The sequence below is a fragment of the Mustela nigripes genome, chromosome 9 (genome assembly GCF_022355385.1).
Source record: "Mustela nigripes isolate SB6536 chromosome 9, MUSNIG.SB6536, whole genome shotgun sequence".
Lineage (NCBI taxonomy): Eukaryota > Metazoa > Chordata > Mammalia > Carnivora > Mustelidae > Mustela > Mustela nigripes.
This window is the reverse complement of record NC_081565.1, coordinates 80,616,730-80,639,587: the sequence shown is the minus strand read 5'-3', so window position 1 is coordinate 80,639,587 and position 22,858 is coordinate 80,616,730. Positions and strand designations below refer to the sequence as shown.

At 38.5% G+C, this 22,858-nt stretch overlaps 2 protein-coding genes across 3 annotated transcripts in view; one reads left to right on the top strand and one right to left on the bottom strand.

The window, feature by feature from the left end:
• The window catches only part of PTAR1 (protein prenyltransferase alpha subunit repeat containing 1), a 50,539-nt gene extending 40,487 nt beyond the window's left edge, over positions 1–10,052 (bottom strand). For both annotated transcript variants that reach the window (XM_059411889.1, XM_059411891.1), the window contains exon 1: positions 9,895–10,052. In XM_059411889.1, the coding sequence (XP_059267872.1) occupies positions 9,895–9,980 (86 nt within the window). In that variant the 5' untranslated portion in view covers positions 9,981–10,052. The remainder of the gene's footprint in view (positions 1–9,894) is intronic.
• Positions 10,053–10,148: 96 nt separating this feature from the next.
• The window catches only part of CFAP95 (cilia and flagella associated protein 95), a 171,991-nt gene continuing 159,281 nt past the window's right edge, over positions 10,149–22,858 (top strand). Inside the window, exons 1-2 of the mRNA XM_059412324.1 lie at positions 10,149–10,276; positions 15,077–15,192. The gene's annotated coding sequence lies outside the window, so the exon portion shown is untranslated. The remainder of the gene's footprint in view (positions 10,277–15,076; positions 15,193–22,858) is intronic.

Below are 22,858 nucleotides of genomic sequence, written 5' to 3'. Positions count from 1 at the left end.
GAAGAATTCAAGATAAGACTATTTGTTTTTTCAACATTTTTCAAATCCTACAGACTATTAAAAAGAAAAGTAACATATTTCTCTTTGTCTTTTTTTTAAAGATTTATTTTTTGTGGGGGAAGAGGGAGAGAGAGGAAGGGCAGAGGAAGAGAGAGACACCCTTCAAGCAGACTCCCTGCTGAGCAGAGAGCCTGTTGTGGGCTCAATAGCAGGGCTCTGAGATCATGACTTGAACGGAAATCAAGAGTCACTTAACTGACTGAGCCACCCAAGCGCCCCCATATTTCCCTTTCTTAAAAATATTATTTAGTTTACCTGCTAGATTAGTAGAAATTTTAAAAAATGTTTTTTAATACAGTCAAGAGTACAGAAAAATTAGTATGCTGACTTTGTGATAAAAATGAAAACTTGTCTTTGGATGGAATTTTGAAAATGTCTTCCAAATTTTAAATTGCATATACTCTGAGCCCCAGTGATTCCACTGCTCAGAAATTATCCTATGCCAAAATGTGCCAACAGAATGTTTACTGCAACATTGCAACCAAACAGGAAACAATCTAACTATGTATCAGTATAAGAGGGGTAGAATAAATAGGGTAATCCATGTGGTAGAGGTGCACAAGGTAGAGGTGGTGGAGACAGATTCGCATCTGCTGGTATGGAAAGACTGTCAAGACATATAAAACCAGAAAAAGAGCAAAATACCAAGTATATAGTGTAAAGCATTTTGTATAGTTTTTTTTGAAAAAGGAGCCCAAGAAATTTGGGGGGAGATAAAGTATTTTATTTTTATACAGTTGAAATTTTCTAATCATTTGTATGTATTATTTGTTTTAAAAATATGTCAATAAATGTACTTATACTTAATCTATGCAGAGGAGAAACAAATTATCAATAAAAGTCGCCTTTTCAATAAGATTGGGGGCCATTTTTCTTCTTTATAATCATTCATAAGTCATTGAATTAAAAAAAAAAAAACCACACACTGATAAATGCTGCTAAAACACAAAATACATTCCAGAATTTAGGTCATTTTCATTTAAGGCGGCATCCATGTCCTTCAAACTGCCTCCCTTAATTTGAAAATTTATATTTGAGGCAAAAATTTAATAAATGTACAGCAGCTGACATACACAGTAAATGAACCAGCAAACATAAAGATGGTTTTGCAAAAACTGCACATGCCTTTCAATTACAAAGATGTTATGATAACTGCCTACATTAAAATAATAAAAAACTGGTTTTCAGAAGTTATGTATGACATTTTCTATTATGTCCCTGGAATTCTCCAACCAAGAACAAAGTAGTTTGGTAGATACAAGAGGGGGAAACAGGGACAATTACAGGGTATAGAAAAGTCCTCTTGGGCCACCATCACAAATTGGTGGGAAGTTGTGGAGCTACAATAGAATCTCTCCTGGAAACTCCACACTAGATAGCTCGGACATAATCTACTTTCTACTGATCACTTCATTAATGAGATAGGGACTCATTGATAAACAAGGGTACTCTATGGGTTAAATCACGAACCATTCGTTCAAGCTGTTTTCACTTGAAGTAGATTTTGAGACCTAAGGCTTTTGGTCTTGACAAAATTTGAAAATGGTCTTGACTGGCTCACGTGATTCAGAGGTGTTCTAATATATCACATCAGTACCTTCTGTGAGTACCGGAAGGTACTGAGTACTATGTTAAGTCCCGAAAATGCAAAAATAAAACAAGGTGGTCCCAGTCTCTGAAGTGCTGATAGTTTTGATGCAGACTGCATCAATATCTATAATAAAATGTTAACACTTTGCCATTCCAGTAGTACAAAGTTTTGTAGGAAGCATGAAACAATGCTGAGCACATCTGAGCTCAACATCTGGTATTTCAAAATGTTTTGCATTTGTATTTGGTTAATGTAACATCTACCTAATTCACCATTAGGACACCTAGCCATGTCCAGAGCATTTGCCTGTATCTCTGGCATTTTCTGATATTTAGGTCTTACTATATAAAATAGAACATTAAAAAATTAAGCTAGAATTAAAGAAAACAGCAAAATTATTTTAAGAAAGTCTATTTTCCGAGATCTAATAACCACTTAAAACACTTCAAAGAACTGCCTAAGTCAACAGTATGAATGCTAGAGTAACAAGAATAAACAAGAATAAAAGATTCTACCTTGTGGTACAGTCCATTTGCGAGGGAGGAGCAGTTACTCAAATTCACAATGTAAAAACCTGCCTTGCTCATTATTAACGCCAAAAATAAAATGTCCAGTAATTAATTCAGTACCTAAATGAAAGGACAGAGCCATCTGCACAAATAAAAAACACACTTCTTTAGTTGGGTACCATTCTTTCAAGAACTAATTAAAAAAAAAAAAACAATACTGTCTTGATATAGCAGATGCTCAGTAACTGCTCCTGAAAGGTTGATTATTACGCACTTCAGTGAAAATATTCAAATAAATGGTTTTCAAAGAATATCCCTTCTTGACTCTCCAAAAGAACATTATCTCTGACTTCCTTCTAATGCGATGGATCCAAGTCCTAGCTCTGTCAGGATTTCATCTACATGGGCCTTATCTATCATTTGGCTTCTACAGACCTTAATTTCCTCATTTGTAAAACGGTGGAACTGCATTACATCTCTAAATAAGGGAAATGGACTGCTAGGTCTCTTTCAGCTTCCAAATTCTGACTGAGAAACCTGACAGTTATTCTCATGGAAGTGGCCATATCACAGAATGTAAAGCACTAGGGAAAACATCAGAGAGAGGTAATAGGATGTAGACAAAAGTGGTCCATCTTCCAAGGTCCAGGGTTCTAGCTAGCTTCCGTTCTACCACTGAGAGTCAAATGGGAATATGGCAAGCCACTTGTCATTGGGATCCTTATCTGAGGAATAATAATGCCCCTTAGGAAGAACAAATATTACAAGGTAGAGCATGTGGTAAGCTGGAAGTAACAGGCAAAGATGCAGATTTTTAATTCAGTCAAGAGCCTGAGGCCAACCAGAAAAGTTATTTGATTAACAGATGGCAAGGTGAAGCAAAAACATTAAGCCTTTGTCAAGTGATTTGACCCTAAAATACAGTGCTTTGCTGCTTCCTAAAAATATAATCTGTACTTGATAAAGATAGGTAGGTCAATAAGCTTCCAAGTTAACAGCGTATTTGACTTCAGAGTTCTCCTATGCTGAGTCCCTCAGGTCGTAGTCCACTTTTTTTTTTCACATAATTTAGAATAGGATTCTAGAATCATTTTAAAATTGGGAGGGGCCTCATCCCCCCCCCCCCCAGTATCTCATTTTGTCAGACAAGAAAACTGAGGTCCACTGAGGTTAAAATGATTACCCAAGGTCAACCATCACACCACTAATGCTAAGTTAAAAATCTGGATCTCGGGGCGCCTGGGTGGCTCAGTGGGTTAAAGCCTCTGCCTTCGGCTCAGGTCATGATCCCAGGGTCCTGGGATGGAGCCCCACATCGGGCTCTCTGCTCAGCAGGGAGCCTGCTTCCTCCTCTTTCTCTGCCTGCCTCTCTGCTTACTTGTGGTCTCTGTCTGTCAAATAAATAAATAAAATCTTTAAAAAAAAAAAAAATCTGGATCTCTTAATAGTCAGCCCCAAACCCAAGACACTGAAGATAAAAAAAACATCAGTGAAAGCAAGCAGGATTTAGTAAAATTCCTTCTAGATTTCTGGCTATTTAAATTCTAATTTTATATACAAGAAAAGTTAGAAAACTCAAGGTGGGGGGTACAAACTAAAAGTCTGTCTATCCGTCTACACTACTGCTTGGGTATGCACCCTTTTTTTCTAAGTGTTTTTACAGAAGTGGTATTATAGTGGACATGCTCTCCTACAGTGTTTTTTTTTTCCTTTTATTCATTAATTTTTATTTAAATTCAAGTTAGTTAACATACAGTGTCGTATCAGTTTCAGAAGTAGAATTTGGTGACTCACCACTGATAAATAGCACACAGTACTCATTACATCCAGAATCCCCTTCATGCCCATCCCCCATTTGGCCTATTCTCCCACCGACCCCCCCTCCAGCAACCCTCAGTTTGTTCTCTACATGGGAGTCTCTTCCGGTTTGCCGCCCTCTGTTTTTATCTTATTTTTCCTTCCCTTCCCCTATGTTCATCTGTTTTCTTTCTTGAATTCTACATGTGAGTGAAATCATTTGTATTTCTCTGACTTATTTCACTTAGCATAATACACTGTAGTTCTGTCCACGTTGTTAGAATCCTACAATGCTTTTTTAGAATTTAACAATTTATATTAAACATCTTCCTCCATAATTATTTTTTATATTTTTAATGGCTGCAAGAAATGTACTATACATACCAGATATATCTCCAGTTTTTTCCTTGTGAAATAATGTTAAAAGAGAAATTTCTGATTCTTTTGCTACAACTAAATTACAGTCTTTTATATTTTTAGGTTTCTGAGAATTAGATCCCTGATATTTAACAAGGACACTCAAATAATTACCTACATTACCAATGTCATAGGATTGTTAAAGACCTGAAGGTTCGGGATGGTGAAAAAGTTCTAATATCCTCAGATACCACGAACCTCACTTACTAGGTTACTTTTAAGGGCTGCTCAAAAAAACCAGCACAATGGAATGAACCAACAACCTTACTTAAAAAGATCATACAAAGCACCAACAGCTTTCTGAGTGCTTCAATTCACAATGGAGACCCACTGACTTCCAAATGAAGTTCAAAGTTCAGGTAATACAGACATTGACTTTACTCCCCGTTTAGACAGCTTTCCTTACCTGCAATTTCAGAAACATCATCAATTAAGAGTAGGCTCGCATATTATTTTCAAAAGTAGTATCACCCAGTCTCCCCTTTGGGAGGGAAGAATGATCCTAAAATATACTAAACTGAACCCAGTAATATGGAGTGACCATACAGAAAACTCAGCCCAAGGATTCAGGAAACGGCCAAATCTTAGCCTAAAAGTTATTTGGGGGGGCACCTGGGTGGCTCCGTCAGTTAAGAGTCCCACTCTTGATTTCGGTTCATGTCATGATCTCAGGGTCGTGAAACAGAGCCCTGAGTCCTATTCTGTGCTCAGAGCAGGGTCTGCTAGAGATTCTCTCTCTCCTTCTCTCTCTACCCTTCTCCCTCCTCATGTCCTCTCCCTTTCTCTCTCTCAGATAAATAAAATCTTTTTAAAAAGGGGATTTTTCCACCTTCAAACTGGAATTCTTTCTAAAATGACTAAAAAGTAAAGTTAGCAAAATATCTAAAGGAACTGACCCTTTCATATTGATAACTAAAACTTTGCCTGGTGATCAAGATATTTCAGAAACCTCATGGTCTTTCTCAATTCTAAAGAGTACAACTCCATGTATTGCTGGAATGGTATGACTGGACATATTTTAAAAACAGCTACAGGGGCGCCTGGGTGGCTCAGTGGGTTAAGCCGCTGCCTTCGGCTCAGGTCATGATTTCAGGGTCCCGGGATCGAGTCCCGCATCGGGCTCTCTGGTCAGTAGGGAGCCTGCTTCCTCCTCTCTCTCTCTGCCTGCCTCTCTGCCTACTGTGATCTCTGTCAAATAAATAAATAAAATCTTTAAAAAAAAAAAAAAGCTACAAAAACTGCTACTGTCTATTGACTGTTGTGTGCAGGGCTCTGTGTTTCATTTATTTCACACAAGGAATTTAAGGTAGGAATTTTAACCCCTTTTATAGATGAAGAAAGAGTCTTGTCTAAGTCTACCAGTTACTGATTGATAAGCTAAGATTCAAATCCAGGACTGCCAGATTCCAAATCCAAATTTTTACAACTATGCTATTATTTAAATACATAGATAAAAAATTAAGTGTAAGAAGACAATTCAGACTTGTGGTTTCCTACTCTTCAAATTCAATTTAAAGATGTGCTTTTCCTTACTACTCCCTTACTCTAAAGTTATCCAAAGTTACCGGGGCCTAGTCACTGCCTGGGAAGGCTGTTTTCTCTTACCAACTCATCCATCCCTGATGTCCCAATTTAGTTGCTATTTCCTTAAAAGATTTATTTTGAGGTTCTCATTTAAGTTAGGCCCCTCTGTTATTATTCCTTCCAAGTATCCTTCTAATTCTTTCAGGCTCCTTTCATATTCTGTGCGTTGGTTTGTCCTACTGGACCAAGGACGATGTGTGATATGTGCGTCCCACTCCTAGACCTGCACATCCAGGGTCTAGAATTGTATCTGTCAAATACAGGTGCTCTTTTGCTGAATGCATACATGGAATGAAAGAAATTAAGCCACATAGTCAAGGACTTCCATAACCTGACTCTACTATTATCTTCTCAATCACATTTTGCTACTTTGGGTTAATTCACAGTTTCGTGTGGAGGTCCTTGGCTCTGTCTCTGAGACTGTAAATCCTACCCAACCTTCAATGTTCAGCTCAAACCCGCCTCCCTTAAGGGCCCTGGCCTAGGCACAAAAAGCCTTCCTCCTACACCTAGTACACTCTCCCAGCACTTGCTCAGTCCAGCCTTTATCACCAGCTGCCTTGCAAGGTTAATTCACTGTGCATGCAGGTGGGTCTTGTGTCTCCATCCAGAGCTACAGTGTGCAATACAGTAGTCACTAGGCACATATGGGCACTATGTATAAGTTAATTAACATTAAATAAAATTTAAAATTCAGTTCCCCATTCACATTAGCCACATTTCAAGTACGCAAGCATACTAAACAGCACAGACAGGACAATGCCACCACCACAGATACTTCTGTGCCTTGAGTATAAGAATACTTCCCATTCTACACTGTGAGGACAGTACCTATAACATCTCATCAACAGTCAGAGTTCAATTAATATTTTAAACAGTAATAAAAAAATAACTTGGTGGGCAAGAGACTTTTGATATGACCCTAATTACACCATAAACAGCTCTCTTCCACATCAGCATAGGCCTATTTAGTAAGCTACTGCTAGTCCCTGGGTCAAGACTTCAGCGCTTTTTCCAATGGTATTCTCCAAGAGTCAACCGTACAAAAATTCGTATGGTATTTTTCAACTTATAAAGTATTTCACATTCACCATGCAGTTGGCTAATATGGTTTTCTGAGGAATACAGAAATTCAGGTTAAATCTAACATTTAGCTAGTGGCAGCTAAGGGCCAGACATTGGGCAAGGTGATTTTCCTGCATTCTCATCAACCTCACTAGATCAAAAGGAGAATGAAGTTGACAGAGGGTAACCTATCCACATCTACCAGTAATAAAATCCACATCTTAACCAATGTATGTTCGACTTCTCCTGGGTAGGCATTTTTACAGAAACAAAGTCAATATGTTTAATGGAGTAGATGATGTCTAATAAAATTACAATCTATCTTGTGTGTGAAGAAAAAAGGAAAACTAAAAGAATGAAAAACTTTTTCCTATAATACTGAAAAGTATAATTAGGTAACTAACTATTGAGATAAACAATGTCCTCTTTTTTTCTTTTAACCAGAAATACAGCCTATTTATTTTGGAAGTAAGAGGGCTAGATTAGGGGAAGAAGTACAGGCAATCAAAAAACAAAACAAAACAAAACAAATTCCAAACCATAAGACATTTTTAAAGATGCCACATAGTAATATTATTGAAGATATCATTATTATACAAAATATATACCACAAAAGCGCTGAAAATTAATATTAAACAATGAGTTAGTTAAGCTACTTAAATTCTTTGCACCTGTATTATGTATCATTTCAACTTTCAAATGCTCAACTTATTTCAACCTTTTAAATCTTTGAATGACCCAAATGCTTATTAGTAATATTAAATTATGCACTGATAGAGAGCATGTGAGCTTTCACCATGAAAAATATGATTGGGGGGGCGCCTGGGTGGCTCAGTGGTTTGGGCTGCTGCCTTCGGCTCGGGTCATGATCTCAGGGTCCTGGGATCAAGCCCCGCATCGGGCTCCCTGCTCCGCAGGAAGCCTGCTTCCCTCTCTCTCTGCCTGCCTCTCTGCCTACTTGTGATCTCTGTCTGTCAAATAAATAAATAAAATCTTTAAAAAAAAAATGATTGGGGCATTAAAGTCCTTTATGAGTGATCCAGAAAAACTGAGATGTATTCCAAACTGTGCTCTAACCCCCCACACCAGTGAACACTCAATCTGTTTCTTCAAATATAAAACACTGATTTTTAAAAAATATTTATTTATTTGAGAAAGAGAAAAGGGGGGGTAAGGGAGAGGGGGAAGCCGACTGCCCGCTGAGCAGGGAGCCTGATGCAGGAGCAGGGCTCCATCTCAGGTCCCTGAGATCATGACCTGAGCTGAAACCAAGAGTCAGATACTTAACAGACTGAGCCACCCAGGCGCCTCTGATGCGCTTTTTCAATCTACCTTAAAGAAGAGAAACTGTGATCGCTGTATTTATTAGGCTTCTAATCCCCGCTACAATTTCAAGAAAAACAACATCAGTGATGAGAAAATAGGCCATTCCCTTAAACATTCCCTTAAACAAACTTTTTTTGAGGTTGTCTCTTACTTACACTGAAGCTCTCATTCTCGAAAAGGGACTGAAAGACTGATATACAAGGCATCAAAGCATTCTTTACAAGACCCAGTACCCACTATGGTTACTGCCAAGAAAACATTCCAAACGCTCATTTAAAAAAAGGCAGCAGTGACAAGGGGAAAAGATGAGGACGCTCTCAGAGGCAGGTGTGTTTCGAGGCTAGCAGCGTTTTGTTTTTAATGAGGCACTATTACAGGTCTCCAATTGTGTACCGCAGGGAGCAAGACATCTGAGGTCTTAATTTTTATAGGCACTGCTTTGAAGGAAAAGAACCCTTCATTTAGATGTAAGGTTGGTACCTACGGTTTAAAATGCATCAAAAAGCATAATTCATGTGTTCCCGTTTAAAAAATAGAATATTAAAAAAAAAACCTTCACGAACAATTAGAGAAAGTGAAAATAATGTAAAACTGGATTCCATGTATCTTTCTTTTGCGGTGAGCGGGGAGAAAAAAGAGGAAGGGAAATTAAACATTCTTGCTTCTCCCTCCTCTTTTGTATACTGTAGACATTCCTTTTAATAGCTTCCTTTTTCACTCGTTACACGAAGGCAAAAGTGTCAAAAAGAATACAGTCTCTTCTGGGATCTTCCCGGAGTACTCCTAGTACCATGCAAAGGAAGGAGGGAGCGAGACGCGCGTCAGTCCTGTGGTGTCCTACTTAGAGAGGGCGGCAGCATCTGGATACGAAAAGAATTAAAATGTTCCCCGTAACTATGAATCAGCTAATGCTAAAAAGTGTCAAGGTTGCCTGGGCTTTCCACCCGTCGCATCCTGTGCCTACAGAGGCCACACTGCTGTGAATGCTCTGTTCACCATCAAGGCACACTGTTCCGTCGGAGTCCCTCCACGATCTTGGGACATGTGGGGCGAGAGTCAAAAGCAGCCTCAAACTAGCTCCAGCGAGCAAACTGGCCCACTCACTGAAGGAAAGATGATCGGTGACCCCCCCCTCCCCACTACCGGTCCGGGATGAACCTCCCAAGAGTTGTGTTTACAAAGCATCTGCAGGACCACAACGTGCGTGCCCGTGTACCTTACACGAATGTAGGCTGGGGACACACGCGTGAAGTCCTTCGAGTTCCGTGAAGTCCCGGGGAAGGGGAGCGAAAAAAGTCGCTCCGTTGTGATTTTCCGAGGTCACTTCTGGAGACTCGCCCGCGGGCGCGTTCCGGTAGCGGAAAGCGGGCCCTGCGGCGGCCGACGACCGTCGGGCCCCGAACCTCGATCGGTCCCCTCCCGAGAGGGGCGCGCGGGCCGGGACGTGCCCCCGGAGGTCGGCTCCAGGCTCGGCCCCGCCCCTGCCCGCCCCACGACGACCCCCGCATCCGGCGGAGGCGGCGGCGCCGCCGGCGCGCCACTCACATGTGCGGATTCCTCCTGAAGGCGTTAGTGATGTCCTTCACCACCCGCTGCACCAGCACCGCCACCTCTTCGCTCGTCTCGGCCATGTTGGCGGCGGCCGCGGCGGCTCGGACGCGCCTCCGGGAGAGCGCCGGGCGGCCGGCGGGAGTTCCGCGGGGGAGCGCGCGCGCGCGTGTGTGCGCCGTTTTGGCCGCGCCCCCGCCGCCGTCGCAGCCGCCGCCGCCGCCGCCGAGCACTTCCGGGTCACGCGCCGGCGGCTGGGGCGTGGCGCCCGCCTCCCTCCCGGGCTGAGGCGGACTGGTTGGTCCCCGACGTTTCGCTGGTAGCCGGGGTTCTGAGCGTCCGCGGAGATGCTGCAGATTCCTTTGCAAAGTTACTTGAGGTCGCTGTTTTACACATTTTATTCTAATTTCTGGTTCACTCGGGGCCGAAGAGGGAGGGGTCCTAAAGTCCCTCCTCCGGAGCCAGAGTCGGCGTGAAGCCCCCACCCCCACCCCGGCCCGGCCGGCCGCTCTCACGTGTTGTGGGAACCGACTTTCCGGGGCTTCTGCAGAAAGTTTAACTGAAGTGCGGGTCCTCCGGAGCGGTGGGCCCCTGGGCGTGTGCAGAGCCTCTTCGCGGGTGCAGGGGTGGCGCGGCCCTCCGACGCCGGCCGCGAGGGAGCCCAGTGGGACCGTGTCCGCGACCTCCTCTGTACCCGCGTGCCACTTTCGGTCTCTCGGCGGACATTTAAAATAATAATAATCATATTGATAATAATTTTTAAAAAAAAACTTAATGTATTAAAAGAAGACGAGAAAGGAAAGAAAAGTTGTTTCCCAGGCTATGGGAGACGTACAGAAATTATTTTAAATGGATTTTCTGTGAGCGTACTTCACTTTGTCCATCACTTGATGTGCTTTGAAGGTTGCGGGTCGGTTTCGGAGGCAGAGATCCAAGACCCTGACAGAGTTTGCTCTTGATAGCCGTGAACCTCGCTACAACTGTTTTTTTTTTTTGTTTTTTTTTTGTTTGTTTGTTTGTTTGTTTGTTTTTTGTTTTTTTGTTTTTTTGTTTTTTTTTGTAAGAAAAGCTGGCTTCCCAGTTCATTTGGATTTTGCAGTGCCTTCTGTCAGATGTCCCTTCCCCCTTCTGTGATAGAGAAATCTGGGTGCTTTGGGTTCAGTTCTCTTTACTTGAGATCTAGCTTTTAAACACTTTTTAAAAGCAAGTTCATGGTCTGTTTAATGCGAAATAAGGTGGAGCGTTTGAAGGACGGTTGGTGATTGTGGATGTAAAAACCATGCACTTGTTGCAAAATTCATAAAGCATCGAATGAGAACTATGAGTGAGCCACATTCAGGGGACAGTACTCCCCGTGGGTATTGATAAAGGAGAGAACGTTAGGAGGGTTGAAGCCAATGGCCAAGGGAGAATTCCGGAGCCGATTCTATTAAAGCCCGGGGGCAGGATCCATGGGCAGAAAGAGGTGCAGTGGGGCCAGGAGAAGTGGCCTGTTACATACATTCAAGTTGAGAGGGGGTTAGGGATAGCCTAAGTCCCTAAGGAATTTTGGAAACGAGGTTTCCAGGATGTTGTTGGGGCTAGCTATTGTTGGGACATGGTCGCTTATTACTGTCTAATAAAACTTTCGTCATGAGACCCTTCAAATGTATGTTGGTGGGCCATATGCTTGGAGGGTGATTGCCAATACGTATTTTGGGGGTTTAGAGATAAAGGAAATTTCTAAAGGAATTTTTATATGTTAAAGTAGAGTATCCTGGGGTGGGGGGGTGGGGGGTTGTCAGGCTAGGATTGCCTTTTTTTTTTTAAGATTTTGTTTATTTATTTGACAGAGGCAGAGATCACAAGTAGGCAGAGAGGCAGGCAGAGAGAGAGGAGGAAGCGGGAAGCAGTCTCCCCTCTGAGCAGAGCACCTGGTGTGGGGCTCAATCCCAGTAACCCTGAAACCATGACCTGAGCTGAAGGCAGAGGCAAAACCCACTGAGCCACCCAGGTGCCCCTAGGATTGCCTTTGCCTTTAGCAAACTATTAATATCAAGGCAATTGAGTTCCCGGAGGAATGTCACTCTGCCTGTTTCAAGGCATTGTCACAATTAAATAATTTTTCTTCTGCCTTTGTTTCCAACATCAGTATGTTGATAAAAGTTAGACCTGCTGTCAGGACATTAGCCTTCTGGTTTTAAAAGAAATGAGCTAGAAGTTTCATGAAATTGTGTAAAAGCAAGATGGGACAGGTTTGAATTAGTAAAATCAAAAAAACCTTAAGCTCTTGACAAGTTCTCAAATGAGGCAGTGAAGTGAGTGAATGTGTGTTTAGAGTCCAAGGCCAAGCCTTACTTCAAATACCCTAGTTACTCTTAAGAATGTGATGTCAGTTCTTAAATGGTTTGGGTTACATATGATAAGTCTTCCTCTTCGTTTAAAGCCTTGCATCCTATCCTAATAAAGGTAGCAAATAACTCCTGACTTCTAGGGGCAACATACAAAAAAATACAATTTTTTTCAAAGACTTTATCTTAAAAATTGGTAAGATTTTAAAATCTTAAAATATATTTACAGGGATAAAACCCCAAACTTTATCCTTCAATCCTGAAATAAAATTGGTGATCAAAGAAGATAATTCCTCTGTATGGTTCTGTTTATGCCTTCCACCTACACACACCTCAATGCACATACTCCTTTGTACTCATTTGAAAGACATGAATTATATATCTTGTGTTTCTTCTAAGAGTTCACAAATGTTTTTACTCAATTATTAAGGAGCTACTATGTTTACAACTCAAATTTTTTAGAATTGGGGCATATTAGAACTGTGATCTAACCCCCTAAATTTGCAGATAAGGAAGTAGGTTCAAAGAAGTTCAGTATTGAAATTCATGAGACTTAATTATGATATGTATATGAGAATAGGATATGATAAATTTAGCATGATTTGTTGAAGGAATCAAAGATTTTCATTCAGGGATCTGCAAAATAATGAAATATTGTAAATAGCTTAAGTGCCCAATGTTGGGAATTTAGTAAATTATAGTAAATCTGTAAGTTGAAATACTATTTAGTCACTTAAAAGCACATTAAAACTGGAAGAATATATACCAAATTCTTAATGGGAGATTTATTTATAGGAGAATTTTACTTTCTAACACAACAAATTATAATTTTCATAATTTAAAAAGAATTTTTTAAGTATATGTTAATAAAAACAAAGATCTATTTGTTAGTTAGCTAACAAATATATATACTTATATTTTTTTAGAGATGTATTGAATTTTTTAAAAGATTTTATTTATTTAATTTATGCAGAGAGAGTGCACAAGCAGGGGAAGGCAGAGGGAGGAGAAGCAGGCTCTTCATTGAGCAGGGAGCCAGATGTGGGACTTAATCCCAGGACCCTGGGATCATGGCCTGAGCTGAAGGCAGATGCTTAATGGTCTGAGCCACCCAGGCGCCCAGAGATGTATGATTTTTAAGTGACTTTAAGTGACCTCTAATGTATCTGTGAAAATATTTCGACAGTCTCCCCTTCCTCCCCACTCATGCTTTTCATATTATAGACGACTATTTGATGGTGGGGAAAAGGTAGATATGTAATGACAAAAAGAAATACCAAAACAGCATACAAGACAACCCTAATTATATATATAAAACAAATTATATGTAATATCAATGTAATCACATATACATCTATATAATAGACCAGGAGGATATAAAATGAAATGTTAATAGTTGTATCTGTATGATAGAATTACTAGAGATAATTAAGACCTATATATATTCTATATGTTCTTCTGGGTATTCCAAACTTTCTATAACAAAAAACCTAATATATATGCTGATGGCCTTGCTAGGAAAGAAGACAAGATTATTTTTTTTTAAGATTTTATTTATTTATTTGACAGAGAGCACAAGTAGGCAGAGAGGCAGGCAGAGAGAGATAGAGAGAGGAAGAAGCAGGCTCCCTGCTGAGCAGAGAGCCCGATGTGGGGCTCGATCCCAGGACCCTGGGATCATAACCTGAACTGAAGGCAGAGGCTTTAACCCACTGAGCCACCCAGGTGCGCTGCCAAGGTGATTTTAATGACAAACCTAGTAATTACTTTTGTGAAGAACCATGGAGAAACTTACCATGTTTCCAATTACATTCTGTTATTCTACTTAGATCACTATGATGTGTTGTTTATTTACTCCATTTATTTGAAGTCCATTTCCCATGGTAATGTTACATAAAATAGAGTGTAAATAGTATTAGCTATTATTACAAAAACAATAAACTTCTTTCCACTAAGAAAAAGTGTTCAATTTTAAATGCTTCATAATATTACCATTGTAACTATATAGTTATAATATGCCAAACTTCAATTTTATCACTATCATAAAATTTAAAATCCAAGAACTTATTAACAAATAGCAGAGAAATAATGCTTGTCAAAAAGCTACACTACCAATGTGTTTTTATGAATTCTTAAAAGTTCACAGAAGTAGTAATCATTTTTAAAGTTTTTATTATATTAAATACCACTTCAAAAAATGGAATAGAAATTAAGAAATGAATTTTAAATAACATGTGCATTAAACTTAGGAGAGTTTTGGTATACCCTTTACCTTACTGTATGGGTTTATTTTTCCCCAAAACAAAACTTCATAGACAATCAAGTACTACTTTTTTAAAAGTTACAAAACCATGAATACAAATGCCATCTATTCTTACACTTAATTGTTCTTGCTAGTCCTTCATTATTCTAATTGTTGAGATAAACAGGAGAAGATGCATATGATCTCATCTTTAAACTATGAAGCACTATATAAATTATGACTTCTGTGGATAAAGAAAGACTCATTATGAGTAATGAGTAAAACAATAGTAAACCAAGACTAACTGCATACTATCAATATGAAAATCTAAAACAGTTTAAAGAAAATTATTATACTGCGATTGTAGTCTCCTAGTTAAAAAGTGATTTTTTTTAATCTGACAAGTTTGATAATTGTTATCAAGATGCTAATCATGAAGATGACTTTAAATGACCAGTTAACGCTGATGTTAGAATCCCTGAGGATACAGAAGGGTACTAGTTGCATAATAAGGTTTTTGTTGCTGAGTAAGTGATATTTTTCTTGACATTTGATCGTTTGAAAATGTCATCCTTTTGCTTTGCCCTCTTCTTCCTTCCTACCACAGAGGCCCAAAAGACCTATGATGTAATCTTCAGAAAAGAACAGAAGAAAACGTCTGAGAGAAACACAGAGAAAAAGAGCCAGTCATGGAACTCCATGTGGAAACAGCTGGGGAGATAGGTATGCTTCCATGCTGCCATGAATGTTTCTCATGTATTGAAGATGTCAAATTGTTGTAGGAATTTTCTTGGTAATATGCCTTCCATTGGATGATGAAATGAAAGAAGTTCCCAATTATGAATACATTCTTAGGGCTCTTTTCTGCTTTACATTTTATTTATATCTTAATATAAATATTTTAACAATAAAAACCATAGAGTTAGGTTAAAAAATCATAACTAAACATTTAGAAAGTTAGAAAAGTTTCATTTTGACTACAGAAGAGGTTGAGTCTGAGACTTCTTCAGTAATTGCCTAAAAGTAAGACAAAGCTGTACCTCCCTTTCTTTCATTTTACTTTAGTTAATTTTTCAGCTCAGAAATTTTATCACAAAAATTTACATTATTTCTCCTTTTTGTCCTGTTTGCATGTTTTAAGGCAGTGGTGGGACTCATCAAAATTAATGTTAGGTCAAAATCACCCATAGGAAATGCTGAGCCTTCTTTGTTAAATATTGAATTATGCTCTAACTTACAGTACAACATTTATAGAGAAGTAGATTCCCATAGTCTAAGTTTTAAGAAAATGCCATTAGTAACTCCCCAATTTGTCCTGACTTTAAGCACTTTAATTTCTATGGTAGGTCTCCCAAATCACCATCAGTGTACAAAAAGGATAGTGTGAAAGATGGAATACTGGGTTTATAGAAGGAGAAGTCCAAATACCGCTCTTGAGAAGATGAGAGTCCAAAGGCCAAATACCGCTCTTGAGAAGATGAGAGTCCAAGCGTTGTACTAATTTATTCCATGAACTTTAGTGTTACAGTGTATAAGACATTGTGCCAACTGTAGGATATACAATGGTGAAGAAAGCAGATATCATTCTTGCCTTCTTGTGGGACTTACAGTGTGATGGAAGAGATACACAGTATTCAAATAAACAGACAATATGTAGCAGCAGATTGTAACACATGGCACAGAAAGGAAAAGGAAAGTACCGTGACAGACGATAACAGTGTGGGGGTAAGGGCAGAGCTTTAGACAGGGTGGTCGGGAAGTCCGTTGTGGGTGGTGACATTTAAGCTGAGACATGAAAGATGAGAAGGAACCAGCCCTAAGAAAAGCTGGAAAAGAGCCTCACCAGCAGTGGAAACAATGTGTGTGAAGGTTCTAAGAAAGGAGCCTACATGGCATGGATCAGGAATTGAAGGAAGGCAAACTAGTAACTTTTACTGACCTGACAGTGTTAGTAAAGTGATTTCAATCTTGCTGTTACCAGAAGGTCATCTATGAGCATGATTGCGTAGCTCCAGTTTTTCTCCCTTTCTATATCCTTTGTGTTTTTATTGCACTACACTGTGCAGTTCATCACAACAGCTCATGTTGCATGGCTGTCTGGGATCCCATGGGTCAGGTGTTTAGTCTTGAGAGCCCAGCAGCAAGCCTAGAGCTATTTCTCAAAAGGGTAATCTTTATCAGTGGAAGAGGAATAGGCTTTCCCCCCTAAACTCTAAGGGTATTGCCATGGTTTTTCCCCCTACCATTGGGTCTTCTTGGTCATGTGGCCCAAGATCAGCTTACCTGGAAGCTCTGGGCCCCATTAAAAACTATGGGTTACTCAGTAAATTACTCAAGCTAGAACATTCAAATAGAGGATTTATTGCCTCCTGAATCCAAAGTGACCCATATGTCTCTTTCTCAGCGGTGGAGTGTACAACGTGAAACAACTTGGCCTTCACTTTGGTGAAAAAAATTTTGTGATGTGCCCCCAGATGGCTGAAATCTTATCAACTTCATTATGATAGCAGTCCCCTGAATGTCTTAAGGGTTTATTTTCCATTCTCTGTCATATATGTTTTTACCAAAGACTGTAGAACATTTACTACTCACTAATCATGAAGTCAAATACCTCAGAGGAAAGAAAGACTAAGACTATCATTGTATATTCATAGACTCTTGTATTTTTTTTTCTTGTTGCATATCTCAGATGTAATTAACGGTTGTCTTACTGATTCAGTATCTTTATCCTACAGAATATCAACTTCACAAGGGCTAGAATCCTGTTTATCCTGTGTGGTGCAGTACCCCTGTACCTTACCTTGCATATAGTGGGGCTCTCCATCAGTACTTAAATGAATGAATAGAAGGATGGGGAGAGTAGGAGAGGATGGAATAGCCGACACAGAGTACTGATGCAATAAAGTGGTGGAGGAAGTCATGTAGGAATTTAATCAGAGGCTTATTCACGAGAAAACTTGAGGCCATATATTTTTTAAAGATTTTATTTGTTTATTTGACCAAATCAGGTTCTGGTGTTAGGTTTTCACTTCAGATTCTGTGGGGTGTTTTTGTTTGTTTATTTTCTTTTTTTTTTTTTTAGCATGCCATGTAATCTTTTACTGAAAACTGGACATGGTCTAGGGATAATTGAAACAGAGGGAAATAGGCCTTAAGTGAGAGATTTTATGTTAATATGGTTAGGAGCTGGGCTGTATGTCATGTTACGGCTGTAGTTGCCAAGGATTCAGTTTCCTCAGGTGTACTTTTATTTTCTTCTCCCCTCGTGTCTTAGGTTTCCCTAAGAATTCCTTCTTAAATAGAATCTGTGTCTTCCCACTCTTGCATTTATAACCCACTGTTATCATACTGGAGTCCTGTTGATGTAGTGCTAAGCTGTCATGGGAGAGGAATTATTTCATAATTCTATGAATGATCCTCAGGCATTTAGTGGACCAGAGTCCTTGGGGTGTAAGTTTCAGAAGTACTCCTTAGGTTTTTGCTTTTTTCCTGTTAGGTTAAATGGGAGAGGGGCTGGAGTTGGCTAACTGCCCTTTCCTAGGTGATACAAGGGTCTAGTAACATCATTTTACCTGGAGCACTGGGCTTTACTACAGAGAATGCTTTGGGTATATTTAAAAATGGTTACTGGGCGCCTGGGTGGCTCAGTGGGTTAAGCTGCTGCCTTTGGCTCAGGTCATGATCTCAGGGTCCTGGGATCGAGTCCCGCATCGGGCTCTCTGCTCAGCAGGGAGCCTGCTTCCTCCTTTCTCTCTCTCTGCCTACTTGTGATGTCTCTCTGTCAAATAAATAAATAAATAATCTTTTAAAAATAAATAAATAAATAAATAAAACTGAAAATGGTTACTTAACCCCTCCCTGTGACTAAAATGAGCAGGTATTTTGGGGGTCATTATCATGAGAATTTGGTAGGGTTCCTTGAGGTAAAATTCATTTGGGTTCTCCTAAGATTGGGTCCTCAAGGAGTTTCTTAGTCACACTTAGCTTCCCAACCATTTGTCAAGTTTATCACTGAAGTATTCATAGCAGATTAAGACTCCAGCATCTTTTGCTCCAGGTAAGCTGATCTCAGCTGTGCTTCTCTGTGTTTGACGGTCTATCAGATTTCTGGGTGACAGTCTGCCCTGTGATCTTAATTCTCTGATGGGTCTAAGAAAAGGCATTTGGTTTCAATTTGTTCATCTTTCATCTTGTTGTAAAGATGGGAGTGATGACTTCCAAGCTCTTTTGTTGGAACTGAAACCAGAAGTCTTCCAAACTTCTTTTTAAAGTGCTAAATAGGATGTATTTTAGACTTTGTGAAGCTGTAAGGTCTTTGTTCCAGTTATTAAGCACTATAGTTGTAGCTTGAAAGTAGCCATAGACAATAGACAAATGAATGGGAATCTGTGTATTGTTTTGCTGTTATTTTACCTATTTCTGCTCTAATCTTTACTTCCTTCTGGTTATTTTGATTTAAATTTCTCCACTTTTTATAATTTCTTAACATGGAAGTTTAGGTTATTGATGAGCTTTTTAATATATATTACTTAACATATATTAATTAATAATTAATTAATAATATATAAATATATTTAATATATTGGCATTTATGCTATGTGTTTTCCTCTAAGCACTGTTTCCCCTAAGTTTTTAGCATTCATCTCAGAGTATTTTCTAATTTCCCTTTTCTTTGAACTGTTGATTATTTAAGAGTGTGTTGTTTAACTTCTTCATATTTGTGGACTTCTCTAGTTTCTGCTACTTATGCTTTATCTCATTACATTCAGTAACATTCTGTTACTGATGTCTTGTTACAGAGAACATGCTTTATATGATTTTCATATTATTAACTTTATTGAGACCTCTTTTGTGGTGTAATATAATGATCTATTATGGAGAATGTTCCTTGTATTCTTGAGAAAAATATGTATTGTGCGGCTGTTAGGTAGAGTGTTCTATAGGTATCTATTGGTCCAGTTGATTTGTAGTGTTAATTCAAGTGTTTTGTTTATTTGTTGATCCTCTTTCTAGTCATTCTTTTTAAATTTTTTTAAGATTTTATTTTTTAAATAGTCTTTCCACTCAACCTGGGTCTCAAACTTAAAACACCAAGCTCATGAATCACATGCTCCATTGACTGAGTCAGCCAGGCACCCCTCTGGTTCTTCTCTTAATTATTTATAGTGGGATGTTGGGGATGCCAGGGTGGTGCAGTCGGTTAAGCATCCAGCTCTTGGTTTCAGCTCAGCTGGTAATCTCAGGGTCCTGAGATTGAGCCCTGTGCCAGACTCTGTGCTTAGCTTAGAGAATGCTTGAGATTCTGTCTCCCTTTCCCTCTGCTCCTCCCTGATATACATGCACTCTCTCTATAAAATAAATCTTTAAAAAAAATAAAATGGGATGTTGAATTCTTCAACTATTATTGTCATTTTCTTTTAATTCTTTCAGTTTTTGCCCCATGTATTTTGGGGCTTTGTTGATAGGTGCATATATGTTTATAATTGTTATATCTTTTTGATGGGTCAGTCCTTTTATCATTGTAAAATATCTTTGTCTCTAGTAACAAATTTTGTCTTAAAGTCTGTTTTTTCTTGACATTAGTATAGCCACTCTAGTTCTCTTTTCCACACCATTTGTGTCATGTGTCATGTATCATTTCCCATCCTTTTCCTTTCAAGTTATTTATGTCTTTGAATCTAGAGTGTGTGTCTTGTATATAGACAGTATAGAATTGGGTTGTGTTTTTTTAAAATAAAATCCGTTCTTCCAGTCTCTACCCTTTAGTTGGTGATAATAGTTTACATTAATGTAATTACTGATAAAGAATGATTTGTATCTGCATTTTTATATTTTTTTCTATGTCTTACATCCTTTTATTCCCCTGTTCCTCCATTATTGCCTTCTTTTGTATTAAATAGATATGATTTGCCTTTTAATTAGCTATCTTTTTTTAGTGTATTTGTGTTTTGAGTTTTATTTTTGTTGAGTTTCTTAGGGATTAAAATTAAAATCTTGCCTTATAACAATATAATTCAAAGTAAAAACAATTATAGTAGGGTACAAAAACTTTGCTTTTATATATTTTCACTCCTCCTTCCTTCTTTGTGCTGTTGCTATCATAGATATTTTATCTCTATATATTGTATGCCCATCAACACTGATTATAATCATTCCTTTATGCAGTTTTTTTTAAAGTCAGATAGGAGATATTTAAAAAAGAGTTCCAAATTTAAAATATATTTATACTGAATTTACATTTTCCTATACTGTTTTTACATTCAGTTGTCTTTACTGCTGCTCTTTATTTCTTCATGTGGATTTGAGTTACTGTCTAGTGTCTTTTCCTTTCAACCTAAAAGGACTCCCTTTAATATATCTTGTATGGCAGGTCTGCTTGTGACAAATTGTTTTTATAAAACAACATTGCTTCAACATTGCAAAACATTGCTTCAAATACCTTATAACAGCGTATTCCTAATTCTTTCCTCCTGTCCCATTTACCATTTCTGTTATTCATTTCACTTACCTAAACATAATAATCATCTAATATACTGTTGCTATTATTTTATTGAACAAACTGTTAATCTGTTAGATCAATTAATAAGAAAGAGAAAAGATTTTACTCTCATTTATGACTTTTCCAAGTCTGCTACTTTATGTAGATCTGAATTTCTGACCTGTGTCATTTTTCTTCTCTCTGAAGAACTTCTTTTACCTTGACAAATTCCCTCAATATATGTTTATCTAAGAAAGTCTACTTTTTCACTTTTGAAGGATACTTTGACTGAACACAGAATTCTAGATTGGTGTTGTTGTCCCTGTCCTCCCTCACCCTCCGCCAACACTAAATATTTCACTCTACTCTTATCTTTCTTGCATGGTTTCTGAAGAGTAGTCTCATATAATTCATATCCTTGCTTCTCTACAGGTAGGGTGGGTCTTGTCCTCGGGCTTCTTCTTTGTTTGTTTTTTTCTTTCTTTCTTTCATTCTTTTTTTTTTTTTTTTAAGATTCTTATTTATTTATTTGACAGAGAGACAAAGCGAGAGAGAGAGAGAACACAAGCAGGGGGAGTGGGAGAGGGAGAAGCAGGCTTCCTGCTGAGCAGGGAGCCTAATGTGGGGCTCCATCCCAGGATGCTGGGATCATGGCCTGAGCCAAAGGTAGACATTTAACCTCTGAGCCACCCAGGTGCCCTTGTCCTCTGGCTTCTTTCAGGACGTAGTCATTGTCTTTGATTTTCTACAGTTTGAATATGATATACCAAGATATAGATTTTTTTTTTTTAATTTATCTTGCTTAGTGTTCTCTGAGCCTCCTGGATCTGTGGCTTGCTGTCATTAATTTTGAAAAAATTTTGGCCATCATTACTTCAAACCTATCTTCTGTTCTTCCTTTCACTCTTTCTTCCCTTTCTGATATTCCCATTATGTGAATGTTATATTTTTTATAATTGTCTTGCAGATCTACTATAACAGTCCAACATTTTACAATGTCAAAAAAAAAAAAAAAAAACGAACACTTTTTCTCATGAATAAGGGAAATCAAATGCTAGATTCAGGAACCTCAGTTCAACTTCTTGTGTTTATCCATTCATTGTTTCATTCATTCAACATGTATTTTTATTGACTATCTACTTTATGTTAGTCCTCTGAGTGGCTTTATTTAATGTCATAGCCTTGTATGCATTATGTTCCCTTGATTATTTCTCAGCAGTGACAACTTCATCACTTTGGTGATGAGTGGGGAATTAATAATTCCATCTTTCATTGTTCATTTCCAGGACTTAACAGAAACCATTTGGAAGAAAAAACATTTAAAAGTCTGCAATGGCATTTTCAGCTTTCACGTTGAAGGAGATAGATGTAGAATTGATGATTTTGCTACTTATTATTTTTGCATTTTGCTTTTGAAGGAGAAGTGACTATGTGGTCATCAAAATCCATCAACAAGTAAAAAATAAGAAGGACTATGCATCCAATGCAGGTTACATACAGTTTTGGTTATGATGAAGAAATCCAGTGAAGGTGAAATATGTTTGCATATTCTAATGATGTACCATTAAAAGAACCAGTTTAAAAGAAGAATATGAACCACCACAGATGGCTTAATTTTACCCCTTGAACATAGTTCTTTATGCCATATGGAGAATCATGCACGAAAAAGCAGCTCAGTCTTCAGTCTGGAAGAGTCCTAGCAAAGGGGAAGTCTTAATAGGAACAATATGTATTAGTAAAGAATACAAACACAGAATTGCTAAATATTTTGACTTACATTTTTGGCTCCATATTGCAACACTGATAAAGCTCTTATTATCTGTGAATATCCCTCCATTCTGAGGGGTTAAGGAATAGTATGCCTAAGGATGGTTCTCCCTATGGCCAGGAAAAGGTAGATTACCTTTTTAG